An 18,009-nucleotide genomic window follows, 5' to 3' on the forward strand; every position below is an offset into this window, starting at 1 on the left:
CACAAGTCGCAGTGAATTTCATGAATTCTGAATGAATTTCATAAATTCATTCAAAATGCTGTAGGCGGACGTTTATTCTTTGTACAAAGTGGGATTTCCTTTTGGTTCAGAATTGGATGATATTTCTGCGGCATAGCTGTTTTTCTTTCTGGACTTCGTGTTTTCATCATAAAGATTACAGATAATCATCCTGGAATTCCACTCCTCCTGAAGTAGAAAAAGATCATCCTCATTGAATTTCCTTTTATTTTTGAAAGGAAATTCAATGCCATTCTTTGCCAGTCAGATGGATGAACCCTTCAAATTTCCATCTTCCAAAAACTCGCACCGGACTTTAAATCCAAGATTAATCAGATTACCTTTCCTGTCATACATTTAGCACTATCAAGAGTTAATAATTATTCATCTTAATACTCATTAATCCTTATTAATATCTTAATGTCATTTTGGAGGTTTCATATCACCAAACTCAGAAAAATATCAACGGTATTGTCACGGATGTTTATGAAGGAATCTACTCAAATCTGTTGTTTTTCTTCACGCGACTAATAAACTTCTATTCTAAGCTCTACCAATTACGTATTTCTGTCTTAAGTTGGCAAGAGATTATTATACATACTCTGTTTTCGAAGTTTTTTTTTGTTTTTCATTCCTCTCAAATAACAAAAAAATATAATTCCATTTATATTTTTATTTAACAAACCCCTGCTACTGTCAGATAAAATGCGTTCAACACATTTTAATTATATTTTAATGCTTTTTCCGTACGAGTTTTATATTTCGTTTATGTGGAAACATTCGCAGTAATGGAGAAGTGGTTTTGAACTACGTCGGAAGCAATTATCTTATATTTTATCTGTTCATTTATCGTATTCTGTTTTGTGGAATCTTTGTTTGATTTTAAGAAAAACAATTCGTTTTCGGTTTTAGAAAATGCGATTTCTATCCCTAACAATGTATTTGCTTTTTCTCGACGTTTTCACAAATCATTTCTATACTTCTGGTATTCATTTCTCTGCCGCTGTTTGAATTGGCAATAGGAATCGAATTTCCAAATGACTCATATTTTCCCACTCTACCTTAGTAGAGCAGCTCGGAGTCCTTAGCCTAGAATGAGAGCAAATAATCTTCTTTATACATTGGTTGAGTTTGTGTCTATGAACTCATAATTTGCGTCCTATTCAAGAAATTTATCATGGTGTTTGGTATTAGACGCTACAGTTACGTTTTACTTGTCGATATCACTATTACTACAAAATTATGTCTATATCTACTCTGTACTATAAAATGATAAGCTGAAATTGGAAACGGATGTGACGTCAGCTTCAGACGGATGTAGGCTGTAACGTTTTTGTGTAATAATGTTTTTGTCAAGTTATTTGAAACGTTTTGAAACTCAGAGGCTACCCTGAGTGTCTTCAAAATTCAAGGAGAACCGGCCTGCCAGTCCGGAACACTTTTGTGGTTATTTTGTAGTTACTGATAATTTTGTAGCATATTTTGTAATATATATATATATAATAATGTTTGTAGGGAATTGGCTATTTCATGAATAAACCATTTCCTGTATTTGGTAGATTAAAACTATTCCTGATGTGTAGTGAAAATAGGAATACAGCATTTCTGTCGGAGATTTTTTTTCCATCGCTTCAAAACCATACTTAGTATGTTGTTGATATTAAACTTATTGTCATTTCTCCTGCAAGTATATCCAATAATTGAAGTTTATTCCAAGGCTCAACTACTCCACAGCGTCACAGTCTACAGTACATATATTCTACATATAAAGATATAAATGTAGATATAATCTGCATATTTTTAAAATTGTGAGAGAAATTAAGTATAAAAAGTAGAATGTAATATTTAGGTGTAGATTATTGTATTTGTTATATTCAAATATATTTTGAAATCTACTGATAATTTTGTAGCATATTTTGTAAATTATTACACTGTATATGAAAACACAACACATTTTAAACTAAGATTGTTTATTAATCACAACATAATAACATAAATCCAAATACAGAAATATGTTTACAGAAACAACTGCGTTCGCAAACTCTAAGGATATATAAACAAATAATAATCAATAGTTACAGAAGATTTCTCAGAATGATATTATCTACTACAAAATATCAAAATATCATTAATCGTAAGTAGACAAAGAAACTAGAAAAATAAATACACACATATAACTACCAACCACTTGTAGTTAATACAAAGAGAATGAAATCAGAAACAATAACCTGAATTGTTCGTCAATTAATAAAATCTTAAAATGCTATGCAAATTAACAAACACAGCAACAAATGAAGATTTAAATTTATTGACTGTTTGAAAAATCCAATATTTTATGACTAGATATATATTTTCAAAATATGAAGCTTTTATTTAGGAAACTCTTTTCGGAAAAACAAATTCTATTTAGAACGGAATCAATGCATTTCTTGGATGATTTACAGTAACATCAGAAAAAAAAATTCCCCCAGAGTTAAAATACATTAAAACATTTGTTACCATAAAAAGACTTTAATTCGTGTTTTCGCATTTTTACGAAAGGAAGTGGATCGTTTCTTTTCAAATCGATAGAACTCTGCTGATTTTCTGTAGAAAAGAACGATTCCGGATGCATATATATATTTACTTAATAATCCGATTTACGTTTCTGAAAGCATTATTCAAAAACGTGTGGAATGACCCGCATTAGTAGAAAAATTCCTTCTTAAAATTTTATAAAAAAATGATATTTAACAAAATGGGTTGATTAATAATTTCAGAAATCGCATATAACACAATAATGAATTAAAAATGTGTTTTCAACGTTGTTTATCCGTGAAAATCTTGCGATACGTTAATTAATCAAGATAGAATAATCTACCTAAAGTGGAAATTCTTACATGACTTTTCAGTTTACATATTTTTTAAAAATGTCTGGCATCAATTTTCAAAAGCAGTCTCCTTATTTGAAACTATCAAATGCTTTCCAAATAACTTATTATTTATTAATTAATACATCACTTTCAAATTGAACGATTGCGATGAATAATAAAAAAATTCGAAAGATACATACTTTTACTGATTATTAATAATAAATGTCATTTCATACTATTTGATGTAAAAATATCTTAACGCAGCTTTCAAATAAAAATTATTATACTTCAATGCGAACGAAATATGACTTATCACGTTACTTCATCGTGAAAATGAATTTCCAACAAGTTACTCAAGAGAATGGTATCTCCTATGTGTAAAGTAATAAATGTCTTTTCAATTTACTTGAAAATGAAAGGCTTTGCCAAACGTTGTATAAGAGAAGGATTTTCTTATTGCGAAGCAATAAGTTTTTATTAAGATTAGCAGACAACGTAATTCCTTACCCCATCCTCTAATTGAGTATTTTCTAGCGTAATTGTAAATTATTTCCCTGAATAAAAATACGATCAGTTTTAAAATAAGATTATTTATTAATCATGTGCAATAAGATCAATCAGAACAGCTTTACAAAAAATACGTTTAGAAGAGCAAATGCCTTCGAAAACTCTAAAAATGCATAAACGTAAATAATAAACACAAGGTAGTGGAGAAGTTTCTGAAAATAAAGTTAAGTGGATTAATTAACATTAAAATTAACATTCAATTAAAATTGACGTTTAATTAACATTAAAATACCATTAAATGTGACAAAACAGGAAAAAAGAGAAAAGAAATACATGCATAACTAACATCCACTTGATGATTTTTGAACATTAAAAATGCGAAAACATAAATAATTCCCAGAGGGTACAGCAGAGGTTTCTGATCATAAGTTTAAGTAATAATTGACATAATTGAATTACGATTAAAGATGACAAAACAGGTGAAAAGAGAAAATAAATACATGTATAACTAACATGCACTTGAAGTTTTAAAACACTAAAAATGCGAAAACATAAATAATTCCCAGAGGGTACAGCAGAGGTTTCTGATCATAAGTTTAAGTAATAATTGACATAATTGAATTACGATTAAAGATGACAAAACAGGTGAAAAGAGAAAATAAATACATGTATAACTAACATGCACTTGAAGTTTTAAAAAAGATGTAGCGTATTGCAAATCATAGCGTGCATTGTTTAACAACGGATCAATGGTGAATTGTTCAAATCCAGAATGCTAATCAATATTTACAATGACAGCAACAAATACAAAACTCCAATTCTATTTTTGTCTGAAAGATCAGATGATTACCAAATATTTTGCTATTCCACTAGCATTTTCAAAATATGAGGCTTTAATTTTGGAACCTGTTCCAGAAAAATGACAAAATGTAGAACACAATGAAATACATTTGATTGTGTTCTAAATTGGGTCATTTAATTTTTGAATATGTCTACAGTTAAAATACCATAAAAGAGAATTGATTGGAATAAAACGAGTTAATTTATTAATGATGGAACACCCAAATTAGATATAATTCGCGAAGGCATTGTATTTTGTAAGACTCTGAAAGGATTCTCTTTATTTGAATTCAAACATCGTACTGATTTTCGATACTAGAGAACGTTGCTGAATGGAAAATCAGAAATTTTCCAGTTTGAATTTTGATAGAAAAATATTTAATTCCTCTTTAGAAGTAAAATAATTTATCGCATACGAAGGGCAGAACATCTTGAGAGATTAAGTACTATCATAATAAACTCAGAAGGCGTTCATTGGTACACGTGCATGTAGGTAACCAGATCTGATTTACAAGGTTTCTGAACAAATACAAGCAAATGGCTTATGCAAAGTACAGTATGACAAACAGGTGTAATATTGGCGCTTCAATTCTACCAAAAATATTTCTTATCATAATGATTTCTTTAATATTTTAAACCTTATCATAATAACATCTATTTTTGTAATCATTCATATGTTGCGCATAAGAAAGACGTATACTGAGGATCTTCTAAGAAATGCATTTTCAAGTAATTCACCTGTGAAAGTAATGAAAAAAGATACAAAAGAAAAAATAGCCAATCTCAAGTGAACATTATTGCTTTCTGTTCATATATTTGGGAAAAACATTGCTATAAACGATCACAGGAATTGTCTCCAGATTTTGACTCTTTCCTTTTCCAACTAATCAGTTCACTAAAATCTTTCCATCATGAAATACTTTCTCATTAGAAACCTTTTCAGAAAAAATGGTCTTGCCTTACTGCGTTTAGGAACTGACAGATCGCTTTACGATTTCCTAGATAGTCAAAACAACAATACACCTCATACATAACAGGAAAACAGATTTTACTGAGTTTTCCAAGTCGCATAATGTTGAGGATAATTTGCCGAAATTTCACATTTCTCCTGAATGTGAAGTAATGGTTTCAAGATTACACTCAGAAAATAGCTTGCCAATATATAACAATATAATCATTTTTCCTGATTATGGACTAATATTATGTTCCGGTTGTATGCACATGAATAGGAATTTCCACAAAACTCACAAGAGAATAGTATTTTTTTTAGTGTGAACTCTTAAATGGGATTTCTAGTGCCCTGTCCGAGGAAATGCCCTCCCACAGGTTTGACAGGGGAATGAATTTCTTCAATGTGTCATAAAACATGAGTCTGAAATGCTTTCCCTCGTATTTTTTATGGGAATAGCTTTTCTTGAGTATGTACTAAAAATTGGATTTCAAGTCACTTCTCTGTGAAAATGCTTTCCCACAGGTTTCACAGGAGAATTGTTTTCCTTCACTGTGAACTATCAAATGAGTTTTCAAATTTTGTGATTGTGAAAATGCCTTCCCACAAGTTTCACAGCGGAATGGTTTTTCTTGAGTATGTACTACTAAATGGGATTTCAAATGACTTCTCCGTGAAAATGACTTCCCACAAGTTTCACATGAGAATGGTTTTTCTTTAGTGTGAACTAGGAAATGGATTTTCAAGTTCCTTGAATGTGGAAATGCCTTCCCACAAGTTTCACATGGGAATGGCTTTTCTTTAGTATGTACTACTAAATGGGATTTCAAATGACTTTTCTGTGAAAATGCTTTCCCACAGGTTTCACAGGAGAATTGTTTTCCTTCACTGTGAACTATCAAATGAGTTTTCAAATTTTGTGATTGTGAAAATGCCTTCCCACAAGTTTCACAGGGGAATGGTTTTTCTTGAGTATGTACTACTAAATGGGATTTCAAATGACTTCTCCGTGAAAATGACTTCCCACAAGTGTCACAAGGGAATGGTTTTTCTTTAGTATGTACTAATAAATGGGATTTGAAATTACTTCTCTGTGAAAATGCCTTCCCACAAGTTTCACAGGAGAATGGTTTTTCTTCAGTGTGAATTAACAAGTGGGTTTTCAAGCTGCTTAACTGTGAAAATGACTTACCACAAGTTTCACACGGGAATGGTCTTTCTTCAGTGTGAACTAACAAATGTCTTTTCAATTTACTTGATATGGAAAAGGCTTTACCACACGTTGCACAAGAGAGAGACTTCTTTCTCTGAAGGAATAAGTGATTTTTAATACTACATGATTTGGTTTTACCAGAAATTTCATAAGGTAATTCTTGTGAATTATTGTGAAGTAATAAATGCCTTTTCAGGTCACCTGATTTCAAATATATCATTCCACAGATATTACAAGACATCGTTTTCGCTAACCATGTTTCAGTTTATTGATTTCAAAATATCTTACTGTAAAAGAGGAAATGGAAAGGTGTTCCTTGTTTGTTCGAACTAAGTCAGTTTATAAAATCTGTTTCATATTTTCCAACTAAATGATTTTTTGAGCATGCATCATTAAACTTTTTATCCGTAAATGCTGAAAAATAAACTATTTGTCATATTGTCATATATTTTGCATTTGATATTTTCTAGATTTAGTTTTGCGTAACTTATTTTGAGAAGTTCTTTCTTAAACTGCAGTAAGTCCTCAATTTTACACTGGTTCAAATTTCGTATTAAGCTTTTAACAATAAGAGCTAGTTGAGGAATAATTTATACATTAATTTTGACAGACGTGGAGCACCTTCAGGTTTTCCAGTTTGCTTGTATCAGCTAATTGATTTCTTTTCCTAAAAAAATTAAATATGAATTGTAACCGACAGTTGATGCAGAGAAAAATATTACTTATATCACAAACATTCTTTGGAATATTCTTCATTTTACACAAAGTTGTAGCATATAATGTTCTGAATATATTAATTAAACTAGGTGCAATCCATTAATTATAGGAACTTTCGCACATAATTATACCACATTTATAATAATCAAGTTTAGTGATTATTAATCTATATAAGAAAGGATTTATGGCATTTGCGTTTTAGCAATGGAGTGACTGTTTTTTAATGATGTAGTTCTGTAAGAATGACAATTTTCTTCACTCTTTCCTTCAGGAATGAATACGAAATTATAATGCAGTATGATAGGCTATAAATAATAAGCTTTATATTTATTTTAAAAACGTTGGGTTTATAAAAATGACTGCCAAATTTCATTTTGATATGAATTAGTGAGTCTTTTTACAAGATTCTTTTAGCAATTGAAATTATTTTTATGCTGAATTCCTGGATATTGCTATGTGCAATGCCTCCTTAGTGAATAATGTTACACTTTTGGATGTGACATGTCTATCCTATGCGATCTGTCATGGCTGTCCTAAGCAATCACACGTCTCTACGATATGGAGAAGCCCATGTTATCGTGATATCAATACTCTCATTGGCTCTCTTAGATAGTTATTATTATCACGTGACAACTCGAGAGTTCAATATATCATCGCGGTAGGAAAGTCCATTCTACGCATTCTCTGTCCATGCGACTTAAACCTCTATCTAACCAAGCTACATCCTCACAACTATAACATCTGCTGTCATTTTTGTCATTTTGCACTAGGTACGAATCTACTTCCAAGCGAAATTTAAAAGAATGTAGAAAAAAAAATATACAAAAGCTAATTCCGTGTATGATCAGTAAAATCTTATTCACTTCAGAAAAACTCACTAAAAGATTCCGCTCGTTATAACGAAAATCGGGGCCAAGTCTTTTCCAACCAAAGAACTCAGTATTACGTGGTTCTTCCAATTACACTGCAGAATCGATTTCCGGTTATTGTTGCATAAATGCTATATTCCCCTCTCACATGTTATTTCGTCCTTTATTTAAAGTGCTAAGTGATAATTTATCGTCCTGTGGTCATTTGAGCTAAAATGACAAAGCCTGCTAACATCCTCCCTTCCTTTTCACACAGCACCGGCTCTCGACTATTTCTTTTGCCAAATTTACATTTATCTCACATAAGCAAGCCTGAAAAGCACTTCTGCTGTCAGTTGAAGCCTCTAATTTTGATGGATGTAATTTTGTATTGACAACAAAACCATCTCTTCTATTTTGATGTTCTCTTCATCTTATCTGAATGAATGCATTGCATTTCATTCAGATAAGATAAAATGCAATGAAAATGCAATAATATTCACACAATATCCTTATTATCCGTATTTCTACGACTTAGTTTGTCAACCAAATTACACTGAAGACTAATATTTCTCATGTTTAAACTTCATTTGTGCTGACGAAGTAGTCGAAATGAATAATATACTGATAATTATACAAATTGAGTACGTTGTAAGTATGCCTCACAAAATTGTAAGGCATACTTACAATTTTGAAAGTAGGAAAATAAAAGTGATAATAGCAGATAGCAAATGCAATACTACATATATTATCAAAATGCTACAATTACCGTTGAAATAATAATACAGAGATTGATATGTTAAAAAAAAAAAAAGAAACCGGAAATAGGCTAGAAAATCCAGTGCAATGTTCGTAACCAGGAGCTGTAGCCTTACTAGTTACAATAATACAAAAGTAGGCAGTCATTGCACAACTTTTGTTAAACTTCTCTATCTACACGTAACAGTATATAACATTTAGAGTGTTATCTTATGATATGCATTTAAAATAAATATTAACTTTATTTATTGCCCTGAGTTAGTATGTCACCCTTTTTTTTTAGTAGTATGTTCTCATGTCATTTCTGTGTAGGTATTTGCAATAGGTATTAAGTACTGAAAAGCTTCGTAAAAAATTTCTTTGTTAACCTTGGAAACTGCATTATATATAAAAAAATTTATCATGTTATTCTTTGGTATGCTATTCCATTATATAAATAGATTCCCTAATGGCATTAAGAATGGCAAACAAGTCTCAATTCGAATATGAAAAGTAAGGTCATAGCTCTGATTATTCGATTTTGTGTTCGTGTCAAAGGAAGAAGATTGTTGCAGTAATCTGCACCCAACAGGAGTACAATACTGCCGTAATGATTTTACTCATGAATAGTATCAGGTTCTTAATATACATTCCATTAATTCCGACTTTCAATTTGTTAAAAATAAGATTATGGGAGTTTTATTTGGTGTTGACTGTCGGTATGTAAACATTATATATATATATATGAAAAATATACGAGGGACGTCCAGAAAGTAAGTTCCCTCTTTAAATATTTTCACTGCAGCGCTGTGATCGCAATGGTGTGCATGCGTGCTGAGTTTGTTGATTCCTTAGCAAGGTGTTGGTGCCATTTTCAGACATTCTCGCAGTGCGTATGCCTCTTGCTATGTGTTTATAATGTTTAAGAAAATCGAATCGGCCGCCGCTTATGAAATTAGGTCAGTTATCTGTTTCTTGAATGCGAGGAACGTTAAAGCAGCTGAAATTCATCGGCAAATTATTTAGGTTTATGGAGAACACGCAATGAGTGATTCAAACACAACTTCTCGCCACCTTCGGCTGGGAACAATTCCATCATTCCCCATATAGTCCTGACTTTGCGCCAAGCAACTTTCACCTGTTCAAACATCTGAAATCTTTCCTTGGTGGCCGGCGGTTTCAAGTCGACGACGAGGTCAAAGAAACAGTCAACACGTGGTTTGCGTAACAGGCGGCAACTTTCTACGACGAAGGTATACAATTCTTGGTGACACGTTATGATGGGTGCCTGAACAATGGCGGAAATTATGTAGAAAGTTAGTGAAAGATGTCTACTTCAATTTCCAAGAAAGGTTTTTTTTTTTTTTTTTTTTTTTTGTATATATTTTTGTTTCTCGGACAGCCCATCGGAACTTACTTTCTGGACGTCAGTCGTATATATTAAATTTTATTGACAGAGATTTTAAGCCAAATAATTTTGAACCACCACTTATTTAGTTTGGACATACATATTTAATCGGATTTTTCAGATCCTCAGAGGTTTTTTCTGTATATATCATTGGCGCACCCAGGGAGGAGGCCATTGGGCCCTTCCCCCCCCCCCCCCCAAAGAAAAAGGGAAAAAAAACCACTAGAAAAATTTCCAAAAATCTTTTCCTAATTAAAATTCTTCTTTTTTTTTTAATTTATGTTCTGTCGCGTCTTCTATTTCTATAGTACTTATGAATTAGCGCTTCACATAAGGTGGGAATATCCTCTGGCTCTTGGGAATCACGGCCGCTGTGAACGCAAGGCGAACGAAGTAGTTCTCGGGCGATACTTTGTTTGTCCAAGCCGGGCCAGAGATCACGAGTATCATGTATTGGCGATTGTTGTGTCCCCTCAATATTATTCCTTGAATCACTATATCAAGCCGCTAGAAGTGAGGTATCCTCTACATGGGTCACGTGATATCTCTATCACAAAGAAATAGCTTCAGGGTAGAGCCAAAATTCCATGAGACAGTCCTCAAACCTTACCACTCTTAATCCCAAGAAATTCATATTTTTAGACTTTTAGATATTTTTAGATTAAAGATAATAACTCAATCAAGAAGTAAGTTAGAAGATCCTCATGTGACCTAGGGTTGCAGTCGTGTCCTCAAAATTATTCAATTAAATTTCCGCTCAGATCCGTAATGAGTTTCACAAGTGGTGCATCGAATTCTATACACAGAGTGATATATTTAGTTAAAGTCAAGCAACGTTTATTTGTTTCTAAATTTACAGTTTAATATACAAAAATATTCATCATTCCAAATAAGACACATTCTAATTAAATCAATTAATAAGCTTTACTTCATCAGATATGATCTCTGAACACATTTTTCCTCAAATAATTCACAAAAAAATAAATGAATCTATATCACTACTAAATTCCATTATTTAATTTCTATGCTAACAACTGGTAACATTAGCGATTCTCCAACATACATAGATTCAGATTCAGTTAGTAACCATTCACTCATGACCTCCTATAAGACACACACGCTATAGTCCTAATCTTAAATTGTATCTCAGTCCTTCACTAATAAATCTTCACATATCAATACACATTCAGATTGCATCCATATAAATAACAAATTTTACTTATCTCTACGCGATGGTACCTCTATCCGTCTGCATCTGCTTTAGTCTATCTTCTACTTCGTTCAGACATTTCCTTGGTTCCCTCAATCTACCTCAGGTCAAGACTTCATAGTGATTATCAGCTTAAACTTCGGGACGCGTGCTTCTGCTGACCCTTCAACGGCATGGTCTGCCGCTACTTTCCGGGAATCTAGGACAGGGTTACCCGCTGTAACATTGTCCTAGTCTTTAGGTTCGTTCGGCCATCCTCGAACCTGCACCAGGTTAAACCTTCACTACTCGAGGAAAACGTGAGAACTTCCACACGACGACGGACTACGAGTGTCTTGGGGGGGGAGGGGTAACTGTTTTATAGGTTCACGCTATCGGTAAACACGCAAACTCCGCTGTTCATCCGGCACCTTGATTTTCTATGTCACATGACCTCACGACGTCCGTTCTCTCCCTGCTTGTTCACTCCACGAGCCAAGCACGCGACCGCCGGGGGAAATCGTCAGCGTGTCCTTGGACATTGGACTATATTTCACACAGAATACGTTCTAGTGTTCCTTCTACAAATTATCCTTACATCCAATTTAACATCAACACAAAACCATAACTCTTAATTTAAACTTTGTCTCAGGCAACTTTCCTTTATACATATCTAATTCCCCTCTCCTTTTTTCTATTTTTTTTTACACTAAAATTTTCTATTGAGCTAATTAATTATTTCTTTCTTCTTAAATCAATGTATTCAATATTTTCTAAAGTTTACAACGGTACCTACTTAGAAGCAAGCATGTTTACTTCATTATTATACTGGGTTTTTACTTCTTTGCTCGTTAAACCAAGATAAGTGGAATTTTAACATTCTTAATTTATCATGGTATAACAAGATCACTGCAGATGCTCAGTCATAGGTTGTATGCAATGAGTAGTGTGTATTCTCAAATCATCTACTCAACTCCCCCCTCCCCCCAAGATTAAATCCTCAGTGCGCCACTGGTATATATTAATGCAGTTCGATGAGCGAACGATATCATTTTACCAAAACGCTTGCGCCCACGCAAATCGGGTGATCAGGGTGATCAAGGTGAACAAACAGGGTGATCAAAATAAAAATATCGATGTGTAGGCCTTGGGCAGCGGTATCCGTTAAATGAAATGCTGCGAAATTTTGTTCGAATGCATACATACACTGCCCATCAAGCGGAAGTGAATATCTGAGAAAAACGTGGTAACAAATTTCACCAAACGGGGCGCTGTATGATGTACCGAATGTGTTTACGATAATATTTCGTAATATTTACGATAATAATATGTGTGTGTAAGGAGAAAACCGACAGCAGCATAACCAGCATATTCACTTCCATTAAGCAGAACATCAAACAGCACAGTGGGCTGTGCTGTTTGATGTTCTGCTCTTCCCAGTATGCCACAAACTACATTCTTAGTATAATAAATTTAGTTCAATCCTTTGCGCCTGAAAGTATCTTCAGGACTGGGGTAAGGTGGTGGTACAACACCAGGGTACTCCTTGCAAAGGTGGAGCAAGCTAAATCCAGAGTAATTTATTAAAAAAGGGTGGCACGCCATTTGGCAACTCCTATAGGTAGAGATGACCTGCTAATGCTTCTGCCTGGTATCTCCACTTGGGCCTGGCTCCCACTGAAGAGACCTCAATAAAGGTCGAAACTAGTCTGGGTTGTGGCCCTTCCCTTAATGCATAACATTAGACATATCCGCAAGGAGATGTGTTTTGCATTATGGGAGATACTGAGATAGGAGTGTTGGTAGCTTGCTCCACCTTTGCAACGAGTTGCCCTGCTGTTGTACCACCTTACCCCAGTCCTGAAGATACTTTCAGGCACAAACTTTATTTGCTCACACTTGGATAAAGGATTAAACTAAATTTATTATACTCTAACCAAGTGAAAAATAAACTTTCTACATTCTTAGTAGTGCGCTCAACGGCAGAATTCAGCTGGACGGGATTGATGATGCGCACATTATGAGTTATTCTGTATTTCAGAGTTGGCAAGTTATGATGACATCGTGATAAACCCTATCTTTGAGAAATCCCCAGAGTCCGAAGTTACGGGTGGAGATTAAATCACGTGAATGAGGCGGCCGTGCAGTGGGCAACGAATGGCTGATTCCTCTGGCTTCCGTGAAATGCTATCAATGAACCTCTTGTACCGATCGACCGTTGTGTGGAGCACCCCATCCTGCGTGAAAATAACTGAATCCATGCAAAGCTGCGTCACAAAAAAATTTATGATATTGTCGGGTCCTGTGACCTACTCAGTAACTGAGCAGGTCACAGAATCCGACTGGTGAATGTCCTCAAAGAAGAATAGTGAGGGTTTACAGCTTCGTTTATCATTGCACCATTCTTCTTTGAGGTGAAGGCACATGATTTTTTGGATTGCATCCTGGTTTTGTGCAGCCCATAACCCGCAACTGTGAATATTACCAGCTCTGTTCATGTAAACGTGAGCCTCATTTCCCAACAAAAGCATCGACGGCCACGCAGCATCCGCACCACTCAAGCAAATGATGTTAAACCGAATGTCAATCGAATTTAAATGTCTGGGGGGGGGGGGTGGAACTCTTCTGTAGATGTTATCTTGAATGGGTAGAAATGCAGAATCTTCAGTAGAATTTTCCACACAGTTGTCTACGGCTCATCCATGTGTCTTGATATAGTACGTGCACTGTAGGAACCAATGCTGCTTTTCGTAGCCTGCTCCACAACGGGACTAGCAGCTTCATTCAATTGCTGTGAACTGTCTGAGTTTCGACTTCTGCCACCTCTGATCCTGTTTCTCCACAATGACTAATCATTCATCGCAGAGCACGTGGAGATAGTGGTCCTCGTCGACATTTGTTAAGGCAACGAAATTCGTAGAGTGCAGCAACAGCCTTGCAATTGTTTTAGTGGTACAGCTATACGAGCGAAGAATATAAGGGCAAAGTTAGAGCCATCACTGTGTACAGTATTAACCACAAACAAGGGAAAACTCCATGTCCATCTTTCTAAACTCTACGGGCGGGCACCTACCGAGTTGCATGATATGCAAATTCCATGGATATGCTGTTTACAACTCCCCTGGAGAATGAATTTTGGATTTCTTTTTCTCTCAGATATGGCTTCTACACAATGTTTCGCTGCATTTGGGTCACTGGATGTCGCTTCACAAGGCATTAAACAGGGATAATTTAATTTTGATTAAGCTGTTTATTGAAAATAGGATATGTACTAACACTGAACTTTAAAGAACTCTTTATTTTATTATTTTTATTACACTATTGAAGTGCCAAAGCTTGTATATTATTTACTCTTATTCAATAGGATTTGAAACAATCATTATGAACTATTATAATACCATATCTAGACGTTTCAGAAGGAATAAGAAATGATAAATCGAGTGTCTTAGATATTTCAAGAAAAATGACTGTGTGTTTGCCTTTATTTATACAACTAAACTACTTTTGGGAAGTGATTAGAGTAAAAGGATATGTAGTTTAGGTAGCTATTTAATGTTTTTTTTAAAATTAGTTTGAGGTTATTGATAATATAGATATTGGCCTGTAATTTCTGATTTCATTTCTGTTATCTAGTTTCAGTAACGAAAGAACTGAAGCAATCTTTAATTAAGCTCACTATAAACTTACTATGTTCCAAAGATTTATTGATATGTACAAAGAAACTTAAATTGTAGAGTTGGACATTTATGTGAACATATCCCCACTTTTAATCCGATTAATACATTCATTACTTCGACCTCATTTATTGCATATAGTTAAGATGAATTATAATTCATTAATAATTATTAATCACGGGAGATGACTTACGTACATCTTCCCCTCTGGAGGCCTAAATCAGAATTACCATAGTTGGTAAAGTCGATTATTCATTTCTAAAAAAAAAAAAAAAAAAAAAAAAAAAAAAAAAAAAAAAAAAAACTATTATTGGATGAGCCTTATTTCAGGCTCATCCAATAATACACATTTGGATGAGCCTGAAATAAGGCTCAAACAGCGGTGTCGTCACTATCCTCTGGGAATTCACGTGAATTTTGTTTGGTATTTGCAGTCACGGTGTTTACCAACCTCCATTCTTTACATTTTTTTATTTTGGGTATTTTTTTTATTTTTTATTTTTTATTTTTTTTTATTTTTGCTTTAAGTGATTACTGAAATTTTTATAGGCATTGTCAAAACCTAAACTGTAGGGATTCTTCGACGCTATGCTTATTGTATAATTTTACTTTAGTCCTAATCATTTTAAATTCATCTGTAATGCACCTTACGTGATTATCCTTTTTTTTTAGACTTCTTTTAATATATTATGATTTGCCATCTGCGTATTTAGTTATTTTGATGAGTTCCTCATATAATTTATTTACATTTAATAGATCATCTTCTGGTAGTTTTCAAATTTTTATATATTTCTCAAATATATTCAAGTTATCGCTACTTTCGATGATATCAACACAACCAGAATTGCTCATATCACTACTGTCCGGTAGATATAGAGGTGGTTTGTTATATTAGATAGACCGAAGACGGGTACCTCATAGGACAGTTCATTTCTTATATATATCTAGTTAATACAATTTTGTGAATTCTTGCTCATCTCGTATTACCTTCTGTATATGCAAGACACCCATGCGAAGATACTTTCATATTCTTCAATTTTGCTATTGTCCTTATTTAAATGCAAATTTATATCCCCTATATTATAATATTCTTATGTTTTCAATGTCTTTAGGCCATTATTTAACTCAGAGTAAATAAATCAACTGTTCCATCGTGTGCACGATATACAGCAATACACGCACTTCGTATAATGGATGTAATGCTGTATTTATAACGTACAGGATTATTCTACCTGGACGCTTATAGTCCCAACTGCCATGAAATGTATCGTCATTAACGTGAGAATATCCACCAATATCAAATTATTGGATTCATATCTCACTTAATACCAGTATATTTATACATCGTTCAATTTCTGAGGAGAGCAACATAAAGGGATCTAAATTTGCCCTTCACCACATAGTATTTGCATGGTATAAGTTTCCATGGCTTGAGTTGGAAGTAGTATTATAAAGAAGTTTTTATACAGGTTAGATTATATTTTTACAGTTGTCAGTCGCAGCTAATTCCAATGTATTCAAGTGATATGTAATACACATTTGGATGAGCCTTATTTCAGTTGGGCAGAGTTAGTTACCATTACTATTCAGCTGTCTGCCACCAACTTCTTTGATTTCGTTCGTTGAGGTAGTCTGGTGTTAATCCGTAATGTGTTTGTGAGTTGTCCTTCCGCATCAATAACTTACCATCTCTTAACACAAATACTTAACTGCACCCTTCTGCTTTTGTTCCCTTTTCCTTTGCTTGATAAAGAAGTTGATTGTTTAGTTTGTTCAATTACTCGTTATATAGGAAGTCACTGACTTTAAGTTGTTCATCAAACTGTTCGGTTGCAATCTGGTTGACATTTTTTACCTTAGCCATCCATTTGCTTTTAATATTTGTATCTCATTAGATAAAAACTGGGATTAGGCCAACGAATGCTGACAGTAATGTACCGGGTGATTATAAAATAACGTCAAGTGTTCAGAGCCCTCTAGCGAGTAATGAATTCGACGAAACACACCATGTTCCACTGTGTACGGTAGACGTACACAGTGGAACATGGGGATTCGATTTAACGAAACAAAAAAGTACAAAAAGTCGCCAACAGGGATATTTTGAGGCTGTTTACCGAGTAAAATGCATTAATTAGCATTATCACGTTTCTTGTGAGCGATCATGCAATAAAAGGTGAGCCTGTGAGATTTCTTATCATTCATAGACGAACTGCTTTTCGATTCCTCTTACCTTACGTGAGCGTGCTTTGTTCGTCAAACTCTATTATCAGCAGAACAATAATGCCAGTGCTTGTCTTCGTGATTTTCGGCGTATGAAAAATTTACGAAAAGGACCGATTAGCGAAACAAACTTACGAAAACTGATTCGGCGATTTGAAACTAGTGGAACTCTAGCAGCGCAGGTAGGCAGGGGACGCAAACCAATCAATCACCAAGTTGAACAAGTTGCAACTGCTATTGTGGAAGAGGAGATGACGAATGTGCAGGGTACCGGCAGCGCACGAGCAATATCTCAGCAAATGGATATCGTATACACAACGGCGTGGAAAATCCTACATCAGATGTTGAAGTTTTACCCCTATAAAATCAGTCATGTTCAAGAATTGCGCCCTGGTGATGCGACCGCACGAATCGACTTATCTTTGAGATTCTTAGCGCGCATGGAAGTGGATGATGCATGGCCGTGGCAGATTTTATGGAGTGACGAAGCGCACTTTTATCTGAACGGCGATATTAGCACACGCAACTGTCGCATTTGGGCGGCAACTAATCCGCACGTGTGCCTGCAGATGCCTATCCACTCGCCCAAAGTCCCAGTGTGGTGCGGATTTACGGCATCTTTTATCATCAGTCCATACTTTTACGAGGAAAATCGCCAAAACGGATCAGTGACCTGTTCCGTCAATGCTAACAGGCATGCCAATATGCTACAGAACTTTGTGTGGTTCCACAACTCAAAGAGGATGTCTCGATTCGACCATCTTCATGCAGGATGGTGCACCACCCCACATCGGACTTCAGGTACAGCGTGTTTTGCGACAACATTTCTCTGACAG

The 18,009-nt window shown here is 34.5% G+C and overlaps 1 protein-coding gene across 1 annotated transcript; it reads right to left on the reverse strand.

Annotated features, from left to right (window-relative positions):
* Positions 1-5,202: 5,202 nt before the first annotated feature.
* Positions 5,203-6,620, reverse strand: LOC150098543 (uncharacterized). The gene has a single exon (XM_090405262.1). The coding sequence runs from the start codon at positions 6,618-6,620 to the stop codon at positions 5,643-5,645; it is 978 nt and encodes a 325-aa protein (XP_090261388.1). The 3' UTR covers positions 5,203-5,642.
* Between the last annotated feature and the right edge of the window lie 11,389 nt (positions 6,621-18,009).

Source organism: Typopeltis vanoorti, chromosome 15 (assembly GCF_054136105.1).
Source record: "Typopeltis vanoorti isolate ZY-2024b chromosome 15, IOZ_Tvanoo_1.0, whole genome shotgun sequence".
Taxonomy (NCBI): Eukaryota; Metazoa; Arthropoda; class Arachnida; order Uropygi; family Thelyphonidae; genus Typopeltis; species Typopeltis vanoorti.